This window comes from Delphinapterus leucas, chromosome 10 (genome assembly GCF_059928025.1).
Source record: "Delphinapterus leucas isolate spDelLeu-1000000601 "Yukka" chromosome 10, BTC_Dleu_Yukka2, whole genome shotgun sequence".
Lineage (NCBI taxonomy): Eukaryota > Metazoa > Chordata > Mammalia > Artiodactyla > Monodontidae > Delphinapterus > Delphinapterus leucas.
In genome coordinates this window covers 13,524,958-13,548,643 of record NC_143138.1, presented here as the reverse complement: position 1 = coordinate 13,548,643, position 23,686 = coordinate 13,524,958, and the positions used below count along the sequence as shown (strand labels likewise).

Below are 23,686 nucleotides of genomic sequence, written 5' to 3'. Positions count from 1 at the left end.
CATCCAGAAGGTTGAAGTGTTCAGTAAAATGTCTCTCCCTTGTTTCTGAACCACGCTGCCAAGTTTCTATCCCTCTTGGACAGATAACCATGATTTATCCTTCCAGATTGCTTTAAGGCCCATAGCCTTAAAAATGTATATTTCAAACACAGAAGCATACAAAGAATAATATAACAACAATGTAAATATATATATGCCTGTTAAACAGCTTTATCAGAGTTTAACATTTTGGCTCATTTGCCTTTTTTTTAGGACTATCATCTTACAATATAGTTGAAGCCCCCTCTCTACCATCCCCCATCTCACTGTCCTCCTTCCTTCCCTCCACAGATGGAACAACTCTTCTGAATTTTGTATTTACAATTCACAGCAGGTTTGTCTCTTGCATAAGGTGAACTTGAGCCCTCATGAGTATATTTAAAATGTGCGTATTGTTTTGCATGCTTTTGATCTTTATATAAAGGGACACATTATACAGTGCCTATTGTTCTATAATCTGCCTTTGTCACTCAAGGCTGCTTCTGAGATTTTCCTATTTTTATACATGTAAGTGTAGTTCATTCATTTATTTAACCACTGTATTCTATTAGGTGGATTTATTTATTCATTTACCAGCTGGTGGACATTTAAATTGTTTTTGTTTTTATTGCCATTATGGATAATACTGCAATAAATATTTATCCATGTCTCATCAACATTTGTACTAGACCTTCTTTAGTGCACACACCTAAGAGTGAAATTGCTTGGTTACAGGCTATGACTGCCTTTGACTTTATTAGATGGTGCCAATTTGCTCTGCACAGTGAGTGTAATAGTTTACTCTCCCAACACTGATGTATCAGGGTTCTCATAACAATGCTTGTACCATGAGACTTTTTAATATACAGGCAGTCCTCAAGTTGCACAGTTCGGATACGCATGCGTTTCAGCTAACATGCCCCTTGCAAAGTAAGGACAGCCTGAATTCAAAACTGTTGAGTGTAAGAAGATATAGCTAATTAATCTGCATTTCTTCTTCTATTAGGCAGGTTGTGCATATGTTCATATATTTATCAAATACTTCACTTTTTCTTCTCTGAATTGCCCTGATATTCTTTGCCCATTTTTCTACTGAGTTGTTAGTCTTCCTCTTGATTTGTGTTAAGTTCTTTTTTTTTTTTTTTTTTTTTTTTTTTTTGCGGTACGCGGGCCTCTCACTGTTGTGGCCTCTCCCGTTGCGGAGCACAGGCTCCGGACGCGCAGGCTCAGTGGCCATAGCTCACGGGCCCAGCCGCTCTGCGGCATGTGGGATCCTCCCGGACCGGGGCACAACCCATGTCCCCTGCATTGGCAGGCGGACTCTCAACCACTGCGCCACCAGGGAAGCCCTGTGTTAAGTTCTTTATAAATTCTGGTTATAAATCCTTTTTGATTATCTGCATTGCAAGTATCTTTCTTCAATCCATGCCCCATCTTTCAGCTTTGTATGTGATGTCTTCTGTTGAACACATAAATTTTAACGTGGTTAGCACCTGTCCTTTTCTTTATAGTTTGTGCTTTTTGACCCTAATTGCTTTTCTACTGATTTTCTTTTGTATTTTATTCTCAAAGTTTAAAAGTATTTCTTTTTATAATTAGGACTTTACTTTTAAATATGGTATGAGGTAGAGATTAGATATTTTTTTCCCACATGGAGGGTCCTAAAATACATCTCCATGTATGTGCCAACTATTGAATGTACTACTCTAGTTAAAAGGGGCAGTGGTGAAAAGCCTAGTAAAACCAAAGAGAACAATCTATAAAACTAGCAGCCAATTTTAAAAAACATTATCAGGAAACATCAGATAATAAGGGGTGATTAACAATACGAAAACAGTGTAATCAAAGATAGTAGTTATAGCTGTGGCCAAAGTAAGAAGTCATTTAGCTTTTGGCATATTATAAAATCCCATTTGGCTAAATAAATATTGCTAAAACAGTGCAGATTTTCTTCTGTTTTGCAGATTCAATTGCAATCCTGCTTTCCAAGTTGTTTTTCTGATAATCTCATTGACTCTTCAGAAAAACTTTACCCAGAACCAATTTTTCCTGAGGGAAATAAATTCTCTTCCGCATGGTACTATTATGCTAGGAGACCCTCTTAATATTTCGGTTCACTCATTAGTTGATTTATTCCAATCACCCATTCATCAAACATTTATTGGACACCTACTATGTTCAGGTACTGTGCAAATTTCTGGAGCTGTAAAGATTAATTGGCTGTTCTTGAAATAGAAATGGTAAACTAGTAATTGCTGTGCAAGATAGGATGTGTTATAAGAGGTTGAAAAGGGGGAATTAACACTGTCCAAAAAGTAAGAGAGGGCTTCAGAGAGGAGGTGAAGACAGACCTGTGTCTAGAGGGAAAGAGAATAAGAGTTTTACAGGTGGACATGGAGGGCCCCTTGTAAGCAGAGGGGACGTCTAGGCAAAGCCACAGGTAGTGGGGGCCAGGAATGGCTGAAAGGGTCAGTTACCTGCATCTGAATGTCCTTGGAGTTGATCACTTCCACAATGCCCACCACATTGTCAAACACAAGGCCAAACTTCTTACAGCTGTCTAGGGAAAAAAAAAACAATCTACTAAATTCATTCAGCATATTTATACAAAGCAGCTTATCATAGCAGGTACAGACCCATAATTCTGCCCTACCAAGTGTAATGGAATTTATTTTCCCTTTTATCTGTAGAGTAGACTTGCTGCATTTGAAAATGTAAGCCACCTGTCTCAGTTCAGTCTCTGAAATCACAAGGTCATTCCTGTCCTCTTGGTATTCCTAAAATTAAAACATATGCAAATATTAAATATAAGGATGCATAAATTAAGTCCACCGCATGCTGAAATTACTGTGGAGCATTCACCAGTTACAGCTTCTCAATATGTTCTTCCTTTAGGAACCAATTTCTTAACAGACCAAACCGCAGGTCTGACTTTGTCACTGTAATGTTGGAAATGAGAGGAACGGCTGCTTGGAAGGGGGGTCGGTGTCAAGTTGTGAAACGTCAGGCATCAGGCACGCTGGCTAGTGGGCGGGGGCTGCAGCAGGGACGTGAGGGCTTTGGGTTGAGTCTGGCCGCTGAGTCTGGACTTGATGCTGCAGTACTACCTGCAAGTAGGAGCTGGACAAATAAACTAGCAAAGGTCACAACAGTGGTCTAAGTCCCAGTGTACTTTCGGACCATGACAGCCTTTCTGGGGACTTTGTTCCTCCATCTTTAGGGAAGGCCCCTGAACTGGCAGGGGGCACCAGCTTCCATCCACATTCAAGGTGTCTTTGTCCTGCTCAGACAACTGTGAAAGTGGTGGGTGACGTAGTAGGTTATATCAGCACCTCGGCCAGTGGAATAGGATGAAACATCCTACAGTAGACCAGAATGGGGCACAGATTAAAAGTTTCCAGAAAGAGGATTCAAATTCATAGAGACAGAAAGTAGAAAGGTGGTTGCCAGGTGGTGAGTGAGGGGGAATGGGGAATTATTGTTTAAGCGGTGCAGTTTCAGTTTTACCAGATGGAAAGAGTTCTGTGGATGGATGGTGGGGATGGGTGCACGACAGTCTGAATGTACTTAATGCCACTGAACTGTGCACTTAAATGTTAAGATGGTAAATTTTGTGTTATGTGTACTGTACCACAATTTTAAAAATAATTTTTAAAAAGTTGAAGAAAAAATGGGAAATCCTTAAGACCCTGGCAAACAGTTTAGCCATTGTTTCTTTCATCAGAGTATGTCAGAAATAAAGTTAAAGGGCTTCACTCACCACTCTCCATTTCTTCCCTTCCAACTCTAACACAGGAGCATGTTTCTTAGGAGGATGAGACTGGGGACACTTGGGGCCTGGAGTGTGGCTTTTGGTAGGAGACGGAGTTTGTCCTCCGTGAGCCCGGAGGCTGGGATTCTTGTATGTCTTCTGGTCATCTGTAACATGCCGGAGCCCTGGGAAGGTAACACATAGACACATTTCCTACATTTTATGCAAAGGGAAATGTCCCTAACTTCTTGTATCAACATGATGTAAACAGCACAGGTAATGCTATTTTCATAACAGTTGAGTGTTTTCTCAAGGTCAGTATGCAAAGGCTGAGACCTATGTTAAGTTTAGAGCTAATAGAAGCCCTGTAAGTATTTTTTAATTTGAGGAACCTCTTTTTTTTTTTTTTTTTTTGGCTCTACCACATGTGCTGCAGGACTTTAGTTCCCTGACCAGGGATTGAACCATTGCCCCCTGCAGTGGAAGCCTGGAGTCCTAACCACTGGACTGTCAGGAAATTCCCCTTGAGGAACCTCTTCTTGAAGGAGATAAGCTAATAGATAAAAATTATGCAAAATGCAAACCCCCTCGCCAGAAAGGATTCCATGATTTACTTCTGTCATAGCTAAATCATTTCCTAGATACAGTCTAAAAAGTTAGGGCATTTCAGTAAGCATAGGTCAGAGTACGGAATCGACTTAAGGGTTATGAGTCCATTCCCTTCCTTTGCGGATGAGGGGACAATGCAGCCAGTTGCAGCCACAGAAATAGTTTTGGTTCTTAGCTCCCAGCACAGCACACAAGAACACTTATACCATAATTCCTATTACCCATGCAAAGCAAAAATACATCTGCATAAGGTTTTTGGCAACATGAATTTATTAAGTATATGATTAAAAATATTAACCATTCACAAAGGTAGTTCAATGATATAATTCTTTGACAAGCCCATACACCTCTGAGGACAGAGGTTCTATTATTTGTCATTTTTATTTCACTTGATCTTGATGCCTTGATTGTAGCTGGTGCTGAAGCATCAAAGGCTGAAGTGGTGATACAGTGCAGTGGTCCATTTAGAACCTAGAATCTCTGAGTTCTTCTTTCTGATCCACCCAACAGCCCACTGAGCCCATCTACCTTGAGATGAAGAACACACGGCTCTCCATGTAGTAGGGACTGGCATGGAATGATGTATCCATCACCGTGGGCTCTGAGGAATCTGTGTGCCTGAAGCCAGAGGGAGACAGCCTCAAGGTCTGGTTTTCTCACCTTTTGTAATTGCTTCCCCTTGGTTAAGTTGTGCAAATAAAGCTGAGCGTGAAGGAGAGGACTCCTCTCTTCTGCCCTCACTATCAAAGGGTGGAGGTGGCCCTGGAGGAGGTGGAGGTGGAGGAAGGCCAGGCCCAACAGAGAGGACAGACAACGCTGATGCAGTTGATGCTACTGGACCCTGTGGGAGAGAGAAGACGGAAAGCACTCTATTGAGATGATATCCTTGCTGAGAGCTGGGATTCTGCCAACATCACTTAGAACCTGTTGTCAATGAGGGAGTGGGGTTCGAGATTCACAAAGGGCACCCAGGGGTATACCTGTGCACCATGGGTCTGTTTGGGAAGACCTGGGACCAAGTGGGGGTTTGCCTTGGGAACACGGAGCATCATGTAGCTGTATAGCCCTGTCAGTAGAAACTGCACGTGCCAGATTCACACTGCCAACTCAGAGGCAAACAAAGCCATATTCACAGGCTCATGTCCAAAGCTCAGGATATGAATGAAACTGGGCTTTGGCCAATTGATAATCATAAGAAAAAAGTGGTCCAACTAGTAAGAGGATTCTTTTGGGGACACTGGGAATTACAACCACCAATGAGAGAGAGAGAGAGAGGAAAAATATTCAGTGGTTAGCTTTATGAGCAGCTAAAGAAAGAGATACTGAAACTCTTTCTCTGCAACTCATTTTTCAAGTATGCATGCCTCAAACCGAACCCCAAGTGAGGACCACATGTGACCTGGATGCCTGTCAAACATGAAGGTGATCAGGGTCCAGGATGCTTCTGATGGTTTGGTTCATCTAATGCTGACTGTTAGTAAACCAGAGAAAATTGTATTTTGCCTGAGAAAGACCTATGCTTATTCTCTTCTCTGCTATGTGAAGTGCAATCTTTGTTTTCAATATGAAGTTCTAACAAATTCAAATGTCAGTAAAAGGTGATAGACCATAGAGGGATTTGTTTCAATGTTTTGAGAGGACCCCACAGACGAAGCTGTCACAGAGCTTAAAACTAGTAAGATAGAAGCACACGTATACAATAACCTTGTGTTATGTACCATTTTACTTTTAAATCCTGAAGTAGAACTGTATGACTATGACAAAGAATGAGAAGTTAATTCAAGTAAAAAAACGGAAACTATAAAAATTGAGAGTGATGAAAATGTGCCTGAGGCTTATATGTTTTCAGTACGAAATACGATATGTAAAACATCACATAAGTGCTAAATATTAACAAAGACAGCAGATCCTTATTTTCGTAAACAACACAGTATTACAAAGTGTCAATATCAGGAAGTTTTAATCTGTGGTAGTTTTCCGCTGAAAATAAAAAATCCACACTATTTTCAAAGTACTTATACAATCCCTATTTAGTGTAGAATTATCCTGAAAATAAAAGGTTCTTCTCTTACTGAGAATGCACATCTTAAAAACTGAGTAGGCTGGAGGTCTCATCTCCTGAAATGATAATTTGTGATATTTTTTTTTGTTTATAAGGAAAAACAGCCTGACTCCATCAGGATTCCTGGGTCAAGTAGAAAATGACTGCACAGTTCTTGAGACTGACCAATTTTTTTTTTTTTTTAGCATTTTAAATATTTCCTATTATGTTACTGGGGTGAAATTTGAACATTTGCTCTGAATCATAAAGTGTAAAATATAAGCTTTGCACATCAAAAAATATTCCAGTTCCAGACACTCAGAGCCACGACATACTACTTTTACTCACAAGCACATAATAACTCAAATAGTCAGCGAAGGGCCAGGCTCCTCTCCCACATGTGAAACACTGCAGCTTTAAAGTTCTCCTATTTTGTGGAAAGGGGAGACAACACCGGCTTCTAAATCTTAGAATGACTTAGATGGTTCCCTAGCTCTCAGCATTCATTCTTTTCATGGCTCTCTCCAAGAGCCATTAAAGGACACTGAAACCAATAAGCCACATATCCAGCTTCTTGGAACTCTGATACATTCAGATGGCTGACCCAGGAACACCTAACAAAGGATTTTACTGCAACAAGTGTTGACTCTAAAAGCCAAAAAAAAAGAGGAGAACTCAGGACCAGCTGAAACTCTGCCACTGGCTTATCCGTTGTGCGTTGGCTCATTCCTGCATCGGCCCCAGTGAGAACACACACCTGGGCTCCAGTTTCCAGGGTGACTTGACAAGCAGTGCCCAGGGGATTTATCGTACAAGTGTCCTCGAGAGCAAACTCAGAGAGTCCCTTACCAGGTGCTCATGGGCTGCCCCTCGTGATGAACTTATCTTCGCCTCCTCTTCTCCTCCTGCAGGCAGGTGGGACCAGGGCTTTCTGCGTTCTCACGTGCCTGGCATGAGCAGCAGCCGCACTGATTGGAATCACAGCCAGACGCTGTCTTCACGCACCCCGGTGAAAGAGGGGAGACGGGCAGGGAAAGGAAGGGAGCCAGGAATTCTGGAAAAGCTTTTCCATGCCAGGCTCTGGTTGTTTCCACTCATCTAACACATATTTAATGCTCAGTGTAGGACAGGCTCTATGCCAAGGGGTTCCCAAAGTTGTCTGAACATCAGAATCATCTGGGGATCTGTTAGAAGTTGCCAAGCCTAGGCCACGTGGCAGGAACATTCTGGGGAGGCAGCACATGGGCATTTTCTGAAGCTCCCTATAGGTGACTCCAATGTGTGCACAAGTTTGGGAACAACCACGGCATGCTTTGTGCTGAGATTCATCTTAGTCATCACAACCACATTACTAGGATTGAAATCCCCCTCTCACAGAAAATAAAGCAGGAAGTCAGAAAGTATGACCCGATATTAAATGGCCAGTAAATGGCAGGGACATAATTCAAGCACGTACCTGCTTGATTCTAAAGTCTTCTTCAGGGAAATCCTTTATGCTGTATTCAGACGTAAAAAAAAAAAAAGCCACTAGTCAAATTAACCAGAGGTGTGGGCGACCCTACACATATGTCATGTTGCTCTTGGGCCTCTGTCTTAAATATACGTGAAGTGTTGGGAGGCGGTGTAATAATTTAATTTTTATCTCCACTACTCCTTGCTCCCTCCCTCTAATGCCTTAGCAGCTGACTGGGCTCCTATGGCCAACTCTGGAGCCAGGCTTGATCCCATGGGGATATGTCTTGAGTACTGACACTGGCATCTCAGCATCAAGTCACCCTGGACACTAGTTTGTACTGACTCTGTGCCTGCGTTCTAGCAACTGGACTCTTGCCTTATTCACTTTTCCTGAGTACCCACAGGTGCCAGTAATGGGGTACTTGCACCCAAATCTCAGTTTCCTGCCTAGTGTCCAAGTTGTTCTGGGATGGGGACCTGCCCCCCCGCCCGGGGACTGGAGATTTAAGGGCATTTCCTCTGGGTGTGATCTAAGATAAAATCTCATGGCAGAGGTAATGCACCAGGTTGTCTAGACTGAATGAGAAGTAGTGGGTCAGATCAAGCCTACAACCTCGGTTGCCTGTTGAGGGATCTGCTGCTTCTTGTTCTCAATGGGATATGGGCCCTGTGGGAAGACTAGCTAAGAGGGGAAAGGAGCATTGGCAGGGGGGCAGATCTGGCCCAGCTCACACTGTGAGTCAAGGCCGTACAGGGATACAGACGGAAACTTCCAGTGGGCAACTCCGTCTCTGAGCCTGCACCAGGAACCTGAGAGGGTCCTGGGAGACTCACAGGGGATAACCTTTAATTAGGTTGCAGACTGCATTCATTTCCTGGAATAGAGGCTATGGGGTCAAATTTACACATACAGAATAAAAGACATTTAATAAAAGATGCCGTTCCCTTGCAAATTATCTGAGTATTTCCGGTCCTTCTAAAAAAAACCCTTAATAAAACAATCTTCTATGGTGTGTTTTACCCTAACAATTTTACTTCTACAGTGTAGAATTACACTTCTAGAAACTCAGGACCTACAGAATTATGATATCCTGTGACTTGCACAAGGTCACACAGACTGGAAAGTAAAGGTGAGGTGAGGGCCGAAATGAAGGAAGTCGAAGGGGGAAAGGCTTAACCTGAGTGAAGGAGCAGCGACCCCCACACAGCTGCTTTTTAAAGATGCTACCTGATCCTGACGAAATGAGGCTGAAGTATCTTAGACCCCAAACTGGAAACAACTGAAAAACACATTTTATTAAAGCCATTGTAACAATGGTTTCCAACTTAAAAAAAAAAAAAAGCCATTTATGATTTTAAGTGGCCGCATTTAGGGTACAAGCGTTCACTTATGTTGTAAGAACACAGCACAAAACCTAACAATGCTGCTTCTGAAAGCTCTATTAAGATTAATTTTGAGAGCAGATGTTTGATTATTTACTTTTTTTTTTTTGGAGTCGGGGTAGAGGCGGCACAAAGACTTTTTAAAACGTCTGCAAATCCCTTTCTCTAAATTAATTTCAACTGTCCTGGGAACAGCCGCTTCCTCTGCCTTTAAATATATGAACTATAATTATGAAATAATGAAACCATTGTATGTGGCATGTGGAAAGCTCGTAATGTTTTGGTTATATATACTATATATATAAAATTCTATAATTGTATTACATGGAATATATTTATGTGTTAATGTGCATCAGAATTTTTTCCATTAAATGTCACTTGAAATAATTACCTATCATTTTATTACTTTGGAAGTTAGGTTTTATTCTGAAAGGGAAACTATTTCTAGTTCTTAAATGAAATCTCCACATTGTTTTGACACATGTAATTAACAACCACTTCTATCTCCCACAGCCCATACCACTGTCTTAGTTATCCAGTTAATTCAGCTACAATCTAGCTTTGGATCTAAATAATCTGCAAAAGGGACTCCAATTCTCCACTTTGTTGGGTCTGTTGAAAATAAGACTAACAGACTACTTTTAGATGGAGGTTTTATGTCTTTGTGATAAAATTAAGCAAAAAAGTGAAACACAGCTCTTTAGGCAAAAAAAAAAAAAATCAGCTACAAAGAAAAGTTTTCCATCTAAGATTTTCTGTTTAAGCGTTACATTTTTGGGGAATTTTCAACTTTCACTTTTTAAAGTCTAAGATTTTTCAAATTCAGCAATAGGGGTAGCAGATGTTTGGCCTAAATAGAACCTCTTTAATAGACTGAAAGTCAATTAGAATAAGTAGGCTCGTTTGTCCATTCCACATTTGCCTAGAGCTACCTTGCAAGGAACTGGGTATATGATGAAGAAGTAGGCATATGTCTTGTTTGTTAAGAAACTCATAATCTAGTGGGAGTGTCGAGTACACAAAATAGTAGCTGCAGATTCAGTTTGATATGTGTCGTGTGTCACGTGAACAGGAACACTGGGAGCACAAAGGAGGGTGTGGCCAGCTCTCCTCAGGACAGTGGGGTCAGAAGAGCCAGAGAACGACTTAGGCCGGGGCCACACCATCGAATGCTCTGTAGAGGACACAGGTCTTATAAGGAGAGACTGAGGGAGAAATGTATATACACGTAATATTAATCTCCAACTTTAAGAGCAGGCCTGGCAACCTACATCTTGGTGTGTGTTTTTCCCAATTTCTTAAAAGGCAGAGACCAAGAAAATCAAAATCACCCCTGTGACAGTATCTTGGAACAGACGGATTCTGTCCCTCACAGCAGAGCTTTTGTTATGATGTTTCTTATATAAAACTAGCTTAGTGATAGTAATATTTTGAGCCACCATCTTTGTAAGTATTTGTGGAGATCACAGATAAAGCTACAAAATGAAACAGCTGACATGCAGTGGCACTGTTTATGGGTTTCCTGCCCACCCCCCATCCTTTCCTTATGGCCACCACCTCAATTCCCCTTCACGCACACACACAGATGGCTGTCTTCAGTTTCTCGGTCAGGTTCTCTCTTTTGCTGTCCATCTCAGAGACAGCCTGGTCCATTAATCGCCTGGCTTACACTTAATGCTTTCCAGGTACATTACACGTGCCCAATTATACACTTTAAAAGTGTTCAGGGACTTCCCTGGTGGAACAGTGGTTAAGAATCTGCCTGCCAATGCAGGGGACACGGGTTTGATCCCTGGTCAAGGAAGATCCCACATGCCGCGGAGCAACTAAGCCCGTGCACCGCAACTACTGAGCCTGCGCTCTAGAGCCCGTGAGCCACAACTACTGAGCCTGCGTGCCACAACTACTGAAGCCCACACGCCTAGAGTCCATGCTCCGCAACAAGAGAAGCCACTGCACCGCAACGAAGAGTAGTCTCTGCTTGCCACAACTACGGAAAGCCTACGTGCAGCAAAAAAGACCCAACGCAGCCGAAAATAAATAAATAAACAAACAAACAAACAAATAAAGCGTTTAAAAATCACAAAGCCATTTCAGTCACAAATACACTTGGACTTATTACTTTAACCTGCTAAAACTATAGGACTTCACAGTGCTTTACAACTGAGCCTTTTGCCAATGCTGTTTATTAGTTTTTCCAAAGATGAAGAATCTGAAATGATCTTAATGTAACATGGCATATAAACAGGATAATGATAAACCTCTCACATACCACAAAAGGAGGGAGGGATTAAAAGAACTACAGTTTCAGAACTAAAGACTAACTTTCTATATACATAAACTAGTTTTCATAGCAGTAAAAATACTTCACAAATTCATGGTTTAGGGTTTGTTTATATTTTAGCCATCAAAACTAGTTTCTATTTTCTGAAAGGTGTACTTAGATCAAGAACTTGGCGAGACTGATACATTTCCAAATTTGTCAATTTCTATAAGTATGTCCAAATTTCACATGCATATTTATACCACACTTTTATTGGCAGACAACCATTTTCAAGAAAAAAGATTGCACATAAACAAACAATCATCCTTTATACATGAGTATAAACCAAAGTGAATTTGTGACTTTAATCTCTGTTCTCTTATTTCTATCACTACCTATAATTTTTAGACTTCTGCCAATGAAAGCAAAGTTTCTGGGGGCCTTTCCAAGAAAACAGAATTGTTAAAAAATATTACAATGAAGAGCTATATAATATTTTAAGCATATGTTTATTAACAATTTTTAAAAAGTCAATTTAGGGAATATTTCCTATTTCATCTATGGTAACAATACTACTCGAATTTCAAGTTGCCATAAAAATACCAAGGGTACTTATATACTGTCAAAATAAAAAGATGGTCCCACAATTAAGAAGGAAATGTAAGGTCCATTTTGATCACTTTTCTTCAGAGGCAAGACACCAAACTCCCTTAGCCCAACATAGAGGTACAACAGGAAAGGTAATGAAAAACCCAAATCTCATGGTTTCGCCAATAACTTCTGATGGTTTCCTCATCCCCATTCTCCCCACCCTCCTGGGGTCTCTGTATGTTATTCCTTTGATAATCTGGAGAGATGTGAAATATGGCGGTAGATGAAAAAAGAACAAGAAACAAAGTCTCTTCAGAGAAGGAAAAACAACTTTAAATTGGAAAACAGCCTGAGAATACCTTACACAGTCTATATCGGTTTGTGGAAACCAGTAACTTAGTGTTTTTATGCTAACTGTTTCCTAATTTATAGATCTGGATGTGGCCCTTCAAAAACCACAGGTGGTGATTCCTGTTGTACATGCCCAAAGCAGAGATGTTTGATAAAAGCAGACCAAGTCCTCAGAGCAGATTCCAGAGAATATGTTGAACACAACCTAATTTGCTCAAGTGACCCTTGAGCTATTTTGCTATTTTGCATAAACTGTCTTCATAAGTAGCTTTAATGATTGGTTTGGCCTATTTTTTGCTACTGCTCCGTGGACCAAATCTAGGATTCCCAGATTGTTTTTTCTTCTTGTCTGCCAGCATTGGCAGCTTGAAAATATAATTTCTCATAAAAAAAGGAAAGATAAAATTAAATTTTCCATGGGAAAAATTTCCAGAGTTAAAGATAGCAGAATATACCCAACAAAGAGACAAACTATAGATAGCCAACAGTTGTAAGACCAAGAGTGATGTGTGGCTTGAATTATCTGGACTCTGACTTCATTCGGCCAGAAAAGCCTAGATCTGAACAATCATTGAATTAAAGTTTGTTTTGCTTCTGGATTTTAGGATCATAGAGAAATAACTGTATTTCTTAAATTATCCATCCTTGGTAAACGGCAGTGGTGGGGAGTGAGGCAAAGTGAGAGCTGTTGTAAAGATGATTTACGTTTGGCTCTGTATTATTTACATTATTTACTTAGGAAAAAATAAAAAAATAGAAGCATCAGCATCTCCTGAGGTTTATAGCTGAGGTGCACTAAAGACAAAGTAACTTTTGCCTCAATTTCAGTTCCAAATTTTGCAGGAAAGGTCTGGGAAAGTGTCTGTGATTAGCTCAGCTTCTATCAAGGGTGCAACCTGGACCAATAAATCTGGACTTAGCTCTATGTTATATTCTATGAAGCGTTTCTTTTACCTTTAGAAGACAATCTGCACCTTCCCTCCATCCCTTCTTAAGAAAACCTTTTTACTTAATCTAATATTAGCTTGTATTTCCTGAGTTTATACCAACTGGGAATTAGGGGCATGCAGACGGCAAGGGACAAGTGCAGGGAAGGCATTGCCGTTGCCTATAAGAAAATGCATTGTACATTTCCATTACCATCATTTGATATAAGAAATAAAGGAACAGTATTTACGTGGCTCTTAAACAATGAACACAATTTGTAGTTAGTGGAATAAGCCTCTGGAAATTTCACTGTGAAGAAATGCAATTACCAATTACTGTGTTCAATTTAGCAAAAGTGTTTGGACATTGTCTGTATTTAAGGCCCTGTACCAGTCACTGCTGCAGATCCCATGCAGAATGAGAAAGAACCCTGCTTTCAATGAGCTCACAGCCTCAGAGGAGAGAAAAGACACTTCCATTCTCCCTGACAGCAGGCAACTGGCTCTTAGCCTTCATGTTTCTGCTCAGGTTGTGCCTTTGTTTGGAAGGCTCTTCCCCAATTTACTATCTGGAAAACTCTTACATACCCTTCAAGGCTCAACTCAAAGTTCTCTTCTTTTTGTAGGTTTTCTGGAACTCTCCTAAGAGGAAATTTTCTGTTTCTCTATTGCAAGGGCTCATTAGGAACACCCTTATTATGATACTTCACATTATATCGTAATTATTTGTCTGTGAATTTGGGTTTGGTCATGTCTTGAGCCCGAGCTCTGAAGAGCCACCCATTATTCATCTTAATGTCACCAGTAATGCACCTAGTGCCTGAAACGTGGTAGGTGCTTCATAAATATTTACCAAAATGAATAAGTAACTGCTTTATAAGGTAGAAAGTGCTAAGCATCATAAAAGAAGTACAGATTTTAAGAAGTACTACAGAGGTTCTGTGGAGGAAAAGGATAACTTCCAGCTTGGAAGGGCATGGTAATAAGCAAGGGTGGTCAGAGAGGCTTCTGGGAGACAAGACCATTCGAAATAGACCTTGAAGGATGGATGAGTCAGATTTGACACAGGGAAGCAAGAGGAAGGGGATTCCAGGAGGAGGGTACATGAACATTGTCATTACAACAAATAAATGCAACTGAATTGTTAGCAATCACACAAGAACTTACAGATCCACATAAGTACTGTCTTTCAAAGCATTAGCTTCTGATGCGACACACTTGTTTAATAAAAAACTACCAGTATTCAAAACTTTCTTTTAGGACTGCCTTCAGACCTGTTTACAAAAACACACATACCAAGTAATCACTCATGCCTTTGTATTCTGCTCTTTTTGACTGAAAAGAGTTATTACTTGAATTAATCCTTCTCCAAAGAGGGTCTCAATGGCTTTTGGCCATTTGAAAAGATAAAATTCACTTGTGAGGAGGGAAGACTTGCTATCACTTAGTATCCTAAAAAGGACGGGCCCCAAGTTTCAATTGCCATCGCCCTGCTCACTGGAGGTGGGGAGGGACAGGGAGGCAGATAAAGCCACACAGCCCTGGCGGCAGTTACCGGGAGGCCCAGCCGCAGGCAGTGGAGGCTTTGAGGCATTCCTCAGGGAGTTAAGAGGTTGGACCCAGAGGCATGGCACCTCAGGGATGAATGAAAACTAGGGGTGGAGGGGTGGCGGTGGGGCATTGTGGCTCGCTCTGGGCTGGGACTGACCACCGAGTTCAAAGTCTCCTCCTATCCAGGCGCCCCCAGCTCTGCTCTGGGGAGTACCTCTGCCTGCACCTTTAAACCACAGCCTCCTGACTTTCCTAAGAGGGGTTGGAGGAGACAGTAGTCAACAGGACACCCCCAATTACACCACTGCCTTCAACACTATGCCTTAAAGAATTCTAAATGAACACACCTTAATTAAAATACTCCCAGGGTGATGGCTTAAATAAATTAGGAACATTTATTAACTTGCTGGCCCCCAGGTTTAGAGAGTTTGAGTTCTTGGTTATAAAAAAGTCCTAGTAAATAAAATAACCTTCATCATTAAATTAGGCAGTTTTAAAAGCCACTACTGTGTGATTTACGGAGAGAATAAATACTCTAAAAACATCTATGTATTGTTATCAACTAGCAATAAAACTCAAAGGTATTTATGAGATAATAAAAATAGTCCTAAATATAAAAAGCTTGCTTACAGCTTCATAGTACAGCTAACTCTAAACTACTGTGTATGAAACTGACCTACACTTACTCTACTGAAGATATAGCAAAGGTAAAAATAAAACCCGCAAATAATCCCCAGACTTCAAAAGGCAGAAATTGAAGCTATAAGCAATAATCCATCAAGTCAGACACCTGGTCCATAAGTAATGAAGAGATCATTACACAAAATCTTTTTGCACCATGATTCCGTAAAACTGCATCTACCTCCAGCCCTTCAGAAATTGCATTCTAAAAGTCAATAATAAGATAGATGTTGGCAGCCTTTTTCTAACCTTACCCTCCCCAGATTGTCACAATTGATCAGCCAACCCATTGTTCTTAGAGCTTTGTGACCCTCAGCTCTTAGTTCTCCTCCTCTTTCTTGTCTTTGTCTCTTTGATTGATTTATTCCATTCTTTTTTTTTTTTTTTTTTTTGCGGTACGTGGGCCTCTCACTGCTGTGGCCTCTCCTGTTGCAGAGCTCAGGCTCCGGACGCGCAGGCTCAGCGGCCATGGCTCACAGGCCCAGCCACTCTGCGGCATGTGGGATCTTCCCAGACCGGGGCACGAACCCGTGTCCCCTGCATCGGCAGGCGGACTCTCAGCCACTGCGCCACCAGGGAAGCCCGATTTATTCCATTCTTAAGTAACAGTGTCCCCCCAGGTTTTATCCTTCATCATATTCTCTTTTTCTATCTTCTCTTCTGTTTAACTATCATCTCTAGGTTTCCCCCTTCAGTGAACTTCAGACCTGCATTTCACCTGCCTGCTCCACCTCCCCATCTAGATGGACATCTCTGGACATCTCACCTGTGCCTCACATGCAACATGGTGAAAACTCAGGTGAATATATATATATATTTTTTGAAGAACTTCGGACTTTGTAACTTCGAACTTTGTTTCTTTGTTTTTTGAACTTGTTTCTTTGTTTTTTGAACTTTTTTACTTTCTAAAAGTACAATTTGAACACAAATGAATACTTTTTTTTTTTTTTCCGGTGTGTGGGCCTCTTACTGTTGTGGCCTTTCCCATTGCGGAACACAGGCTCGGATGCGCAGGCTCAGCGGCCATGGCTCACGAGCCCAGCCACTCCATGGCATGTGGGATCTTCCCGGACCGGGGCACGAACCCGTGTCCCCTGCATTGGTAGGCAGACTCTCAACCAGTGCGCCACCAGGGAAGCCCTCAGGTGAATATTTTCTTGCTTCTCTACCAGCTCCTCCTGTCGATATCCCTATTTTTATTGATGTTACTATTATTCTCCCAGACTTCCAGATTGGAAACTTTGAGTTTAGATTTGATTTCTCTCTCTTTTTGTCCTCCAAATCAGTGTCCATTTCATCTCTTGCATTCCATTGCCTTTGTTACACTCAAGGTCACATACTCATTATGCCATCCTTGGCATCCACTAAAGTCTCCTAACATGTATTAGGGCCTCTAGTCTCTCCCCTTTTCCATTTATCCTGAACAATTACTAGATCATTATTTACAGTGAGTAACTTTCTGCTTAAAAACCTATGGTGTACCCCTATGTTCAATGCGCCATTATTTACAATAGCCAAGATATGGAAGCAACCTAAGTGTCCATCAACAGGTGAATGGGTAAAGAAGATGTGGTAAGAAGAAGATATCAAGTATATACAATGGAATATTACTCAGCCATAAAAAATGAAATCTTGGGACTTCCCTGGTGGCCCAGTGGGTAAGACTCCACACTCCCAAGGCAGGGGCCCAGATTCAATCCCTGGTCAGGGAACTAGATCCCACATGTATGCCACAAGTAAGACCCGGCACAGCCAAAATAAATAATAAATAAATAAATATTTAAAAAATGAAATCTTGCCATTTGTGACAACATGGATGGATCTAGAGGGTATTATGCTAAGCGAAATAAGTTAGAGTAAGAAAAATACCATATGATCTCACTTATATGTGAAATCTAAAAAACCAACCAAACAATCATACAAAACAAAATGAAACAGACTTATAGATACAGAGAAAAAAACGGGTAGTTGCCAGAGGGGAGGGGGATAGTGGTAGGCAAAATAAGTGAAGAGGGTTAAGAGGTACAAACTTACAGTTATAAAATAAATAAGCCACAGGGATGTAATATGCAGCACAAGGAATATGGTTAATAATATTGTAATAACTTTAGGAAATGATAGTTACTAGACTTATTGTGGTGAACATTTCGTAATGTATGCAAAGGTCAAATCACTATGTAATACACCTGAAAGTACCATAATATTGTACATCAACTTTATTTCAATTAAAAAAAAAGGCTGTGGGGAAGGAAAAAACCCTGCACACCACATATGGACCCATCTTCTTAGGATAACACGTAAGGATTCCACCATATGGCCCCAATTTGCCTTTCTGGCCTCATCTCTTGCCATGTTCAGCTCTGCAAAACTAACAGCTTTTCTGTCAAAGTACTTAGTTCATGTCCTTTGTGCCCAACTGTCTGCTGAATTCTCTGCTAAGAACTGCCCTTTCCTTTACTGTCTGCCTAGGGAACTCCTACTGTCCTTCAAGACCCAAATCAGTACACCTGAAACTAATATAATATTATAAATCGACCACACTTCAATAAAAACAAAACAAAACCAAAAACCATAACAAAACAAAACAAGACTCATACCAAATGTAGCCCTTTGTTGCCCTTCCTGCCCACCCAGAAGTCTAATTAGCAAGGTTTATTTTCCAACATGGCCTTGTATTGTTATTTATTTTTTTGCATTGTAATTAAAACCTGATGCTTGATGGCAGAAACTGTAGCATTAATACAATGTCTGGTGTGTGCTTTGTACAAGGTGGGTATCCAATAAATGGTTATTAAGTAAATGAATTACTAAACAAATGAATGAGTAAAAACTAATGGTCTTCCTTGAGTCTCCCACAAATTGGACTCCTTTGGTCCAGCATGACTATACTAGAGTAGTGCTTTTCAAATTTTAATATGCATATAAATCACCTGGGGAAATCTTGTTAAAATGCAGGTTCTGATTCAGGAGGTCTGGGGTGATGTTTGAGATTCTGCATTTCTAACAAGTCTCCAGATTGCTGCTGGCCCAAGAACCACACTGTACTACGGGATTGGGTATTCCTTCCACGTCTTCCTGGTCTATGTAAGCATCGTGCTTCTGCTTACCTCTAGCATGCTATTCACCCTATTCTATCACGTTGTGTCGTTTTTATGTTCTTCGGCTAGAATGTAAGTTTCTGTGGACAGGAACTGTGTCTACTGTGTCACGTACCCATCTTTGTATTCTCAGCACCTTGCTGAGAAGCTGGTGCACAGAAGGTGGGCGCCTAAGCAACGTTTGTTTAATTTCTGTAGTCTCTTTCAGGCTGAACTCAGAGCTGTTTCCAACCTAACTTCATTATCTGTGTGTTTAGAGCTCCTTTGTTAGTCAACGACACCCCTAACTCCCTCTGAGCAGTCTGGATCTCTTCCAGAGGAGAACGAAAGGAACTGTCTACCCAAAGCCCCCAAAGGGAGCTAAAAACCCAGGAGTGATGACTAGACTGACCACTGATATGGTCAGGTAGACTGGAGAGACCCACTCTCCGTAGACCTATAGAGGTATTCAGTGAGCTAGTGGTAGAGACAAACAACACACCGGCTGAGGTTTCACCTTGATTAATAAACCTAAGGCACAGGTTTGGTACAAGTTCTAAATGAAAACTTTGATATAAAAGATTGAGGACAGTTTTTGCTTGTAAAAATCAAGAGGAAACCAGAGAGGCCAGAAGACTTGAAAACTTACGAGACATACATATTTAATCATGTGCTACAGAGTCTACATTATTTATGAGTCAGGGTGCCCTCTGGCTGTGTTTTAATTTGATCACCAGCAAACTGTTAAACTTTTGCTTTGTTAATGGACATTTGGCCTTTACATTGAAAAAAAAGGCTGAAAAGAAATATCTACCTGGGGGAAAAGGAGTGATCATAGAGTGTCCTGCTTTGAGAAAAATCAAACCCCGCCTTGTCTATAATTGTGACCACTCCCAGTGATTTCATTTACTGGAGGTTCAGGGGAGTTTAGGATGGATGACAACTGGTGTACAGATTTAAAAAATCCACATTATCAGTAGAAAGAATTACATCACTACAACATAAGACTTTATACACGTCCATCTATGTGTAGTTTTATTCTATTCTACAAATAATTATACCCTGGCTATTCTCAAAACTAATTTGGAAAGACACATAAAAGGACAAAAATATGTCAACAAATTTCACACCAGAAAGTTAAGAAAACAACCACACTGTATCCTATTCATAGAACTATCTTCATGACCTTTTCCTGGCCAGATCTACAGAGAACAGAATAAAAGTTGGAATGCTGATCTGGACAATTCATAAAAAGAATCAGTTATTGCGGTCATTATAAGCGTAAAGATCAGGCCTCTGTCTTTCAGCTTAAGTTATCTGATTTGCAGGAACTGCCAACGAATATTACAAATCTGACCAACTGCAAGGGATGATAAATAATAGTGTCTCTATTGGGTTCCTGCCAAGAGATCAATTTATTCAACAAAGTGCATTTGAAACCCAGGGCTGAGGAAACTGTAAATTAATATGGAAAAGGGTTCCCAATAATTAAACTAACTGAAAACTGCAAGTCATTTCTGGTACAGAGTCTTTCCAGTCCATGGTCATGTGAAAAAAAGCTGACCGAATGAGAAGATTCCATTTACCACAGTAAATGTAACAAGAAATTCCAGATAGATTACTCCACAGCTGCTTCCTCCCCCAAAACGCACCCACCCCGACACGAGCACACTTGTGCACACACATGGACCCTCTCTCCAATCACTGTCCTGAAAAATTGCTGGCCTCAAAGATTTACATTTTGTGGAACAACTGAAGGGCACAACAGTTGCCTGGCACAGCTGCAGTCTGAACACAAAGGCTAGGAGGTGGGAACAGCAAGTTCAGTTCCAACTGTTAACTCAAGGGAAAGAGCATTTCTCAGAGCAATGCAAGCTTGGAAACTCAGTCTAGAGCAGCATGCTGTTGGTCACTAACACCCCATAGAGCTCAAATCTCAAAATCCAATTTGAAAATAGAAGAAAACAATGGTTACTCAAAATACTTGAGCTGTTGAGTCGCCATAAGCTTCTTGACTTTGTCCATTGAGATGGAATGCATTTCTTAAAACTTCTGAGTACTGTAGTGGCAACGAGTGCCAACACCCCACCCTTCTGCATACTTTTTGCAGACTTGTGATAAGTGGGCAAATAAATGAAATGATTTTTATTTATTTTTTCCTCCCAAAAGCTATTTGATCAGATAATTCTAATAGCCTTTTCCCTCTTCTTTGCAATAACACTGTGATACTGGCTGTAATTGTTTATGAGTTATTTTGCTGGTATGTCAACAGGCCATAGTAAATGAGAAGAAATCAGTTTGATTCATTCTAGGGATTATGTTTTGGAATCTTTCATATAGTTTTTACTAATTTAGATTTAAAATGAAAAACTATAATTTTTATAATATACTTTGTAATAGTTTTTCTTAACCCCAAACTTTAGAAGAAGAAGATAAAAATATTATGAAATATATTTCTATGCATATATCTTAAAGTTTGTCAAAAGATTTTGTATATATGATGTTATCACTGAACCAACATTTTCTTACATAATCATTCCTCACTTTTAATATCTGGCCAAAACTTTATCATACTACTTTTCCATGAAAGAAGTGAAGTAGATGCTCTGCTTTATAATGATTACCATTTTAAATAGAATTTGCCCACATCATAACATGTGCTCAATAAATAATAGCTGTCATTATTATCATGGCAATCCATACCTCCTAATGTATGCTGTAAGGATTATATTTTATATAAATAAATAAATATTTATATTTATATAACATTTATGTTTTACAACATGTTTTTCAAAATGTGGGATGTGACCCATTAGTGCATCACGGAATCAATTTAGTGGGTCTCAGCCAGGATTTTATTTAAAAATGAAGTAAAACACAAAAGAAAATATCTGAATGCATTCCACGTGGTGGAAGAAAGTACTGTTTTGTGAAACTTGTTTTAGTATTGTGAGAAGGGTGTGTGTGTGTGTGTGTGTGTGTAAAATATATTTCTTACTATGGGTTGCCTTTAAAAGTTTCAAACTCATTGTTACAAAGCATATATTTCTAACGAACATGATGAAAAGATAGGTGTTCACTCTAGAACAAAGGAAAACAACTACATTTATTTATCTGTGATAATCGATCCTTCTTTTTTATATTCAAAACATAATTACTCAGCTTTGTACATTGCATTAAAGGTATTCAAACCATTTCAAAAGTAATTTTCTATTCATTTTCCATGGGCACCATTGGAGACTTAATAGGCCAATGTCTGTTGACATGATTATTTTCCACAAATGGATTCTCATTCCTTTTCCATTTATCTATCATGAAATAATAAGACATCCAAGGACTCTTGATGTTTAGTTTTCTGTTTTGTCATGATGTCCTATCTCCATGGCAAACATGTGACAATTCCCCTTTATGACAAATTGATCTATAACAAAACAGCATCTCATTTGAAATGTATGAAAAATAATTCCAATTAGTCTACACAAAGACCCACCTACCTCCACACATACCCTTCCATATTAAAACCCTTCAAATGTTTATGAACTCTCTTTACAGAATCATAATATTGTGGGCAGAAGAAAAATAATCAACTTACTGTATCTTGCATTTCTTATGGAGAAAACAGGCAAAGTAGAAAATAAAAAGAAGCATCAGTCTTTAGTGGTCAGTGTTAACATTTGTACCACAAGTGTTGGGGAACAAGTGTAGAAGTCCTATACTGCTTTGAAAAACCACAAACTCTGCCTTGGTATAAAGCCCATGCTACTGAAAGCAACGTTCTGCGTGAAGGTTAGCTGCTGGTTATGACTGTGGGGAGAGTGAGGGTTCTACCTTTAAACTGAGTTCACAAATATGCCACTTCATCTTCTCAACATTTACTCTGGTTAGACCATCCACTGTGACAACTGGAAGGTAACATTCATTTCTAATGGACTGAAGTTTCCACAGGAAGCCTTTTTATAGCAAGTGCAGAGATTTTAAAGAGCAGGGACGATCCTAAGAGTACCCTAATTCACGATTTAGTTCAAACTATTTACTGAGTACTTACTCCATGCCAGGCACTATGCGAGGGGCTGGAGACAGAGATGAGTTTCCAATCCAGTGGGAGAGCTCCATAAACACACAAAAAATTACAATTCTATATGTAAAGGGATATGACTGAGGTATACTGAAGATATGAAGGAGGCATAGAGGAGAGCCATCAAACCAGATGGGGCACCAAGGGAGATCAATGGAAGTTTCTTTTTTTGGGGGGGGCCAAGCTGTGTAGCTTGCAGGATCTTAGTTCCCTGACCGGGGATTGAACCCAAGCCCACGGCAGTGAAAGCACCAAGTCCTAACCAGTGGACCATCAGCGAACTGCACTCAATGGAAGTTTCTTAAAGAGATGATGTTGAAACTGAGTCTTGGGGAAGAGGGTTCCCCAGGGAACTCAGGTCATACAGCATGATATATGTTCAGGACATCACAATAAAGGTTAAACAACATGAGACTTGCAAATTTTGAAACAATGACATTTTGATTTGGTTCATTCTAAGTACTGCATGTGTTCAGAATTCCACAAGTAGTTTGGTAGTGCTGGGCCAGTGAGACGGGGAAGACAGGAGAGACAAGGTGAAGAGGAAGGCAAAAGTCAGATTAGAATCTCATGTGGGAATTCAAGTCGGAACAGACACAGCTGGGATTTTATCCTAGGACTAGGATACCATTCAAAGCACTAGGATTACCGAAGTATTGAAACATATTACTTAGTAAATTTTAAAATGCCAAAAGGGAAATTTAAAACATTTAAAAAACATTCTATTCATAATTCTATCTTCTCAAAATTATAACTATTTTCAAATCTTGTTTCCTTCGATTTTACTCACACAGTTTCTTAATACATATGCCGTCTTAGTGCTCATAACTTTTGCATTCTACTTTATCACTTAACATTGACTGGTAAATCATTTCCCATGTAACCACCATATGTGGTATCGTAATGACCCCAGA

At 40.1% G+C, this 23,686-nt stretch overlaps 1 protein-coding gene across 1 annotated transcript in view; it reads right to left on the bottom strand.

Annotated features, from left to right (window-relative positions):
- CAP2 (cyclase associated actin cytoskeleton regulatory protein 2) overlaps positions 1-23,686 on the bottom strand; it is a 140,497-nt gene that overhangs the window by 12,004 nt on the left and 104,807 nt on the right. Inside the window, exons 8-11 of the mRNA XM_022586729.3 lie at positions 5,039-5,219; positions 3,779-3,954; positions 2,672-2,795; positions 2,496-2,578 (exon numbers count right to left, since the gene is read on the bottom strand). Coding sequence (XP_022442437.2) covers positions 2,496-2,578; positions 2,672-2,795; positions 3,779-3,954; positions 5,039-5,219 — 564 coding nt within the window. The remainder of the gene's footprint in view (positions 1-2,495; positions 2,579-2,671; positions 2,796-3,778; positions 3,955-5,038; positions 5,220-23,686) is intronic.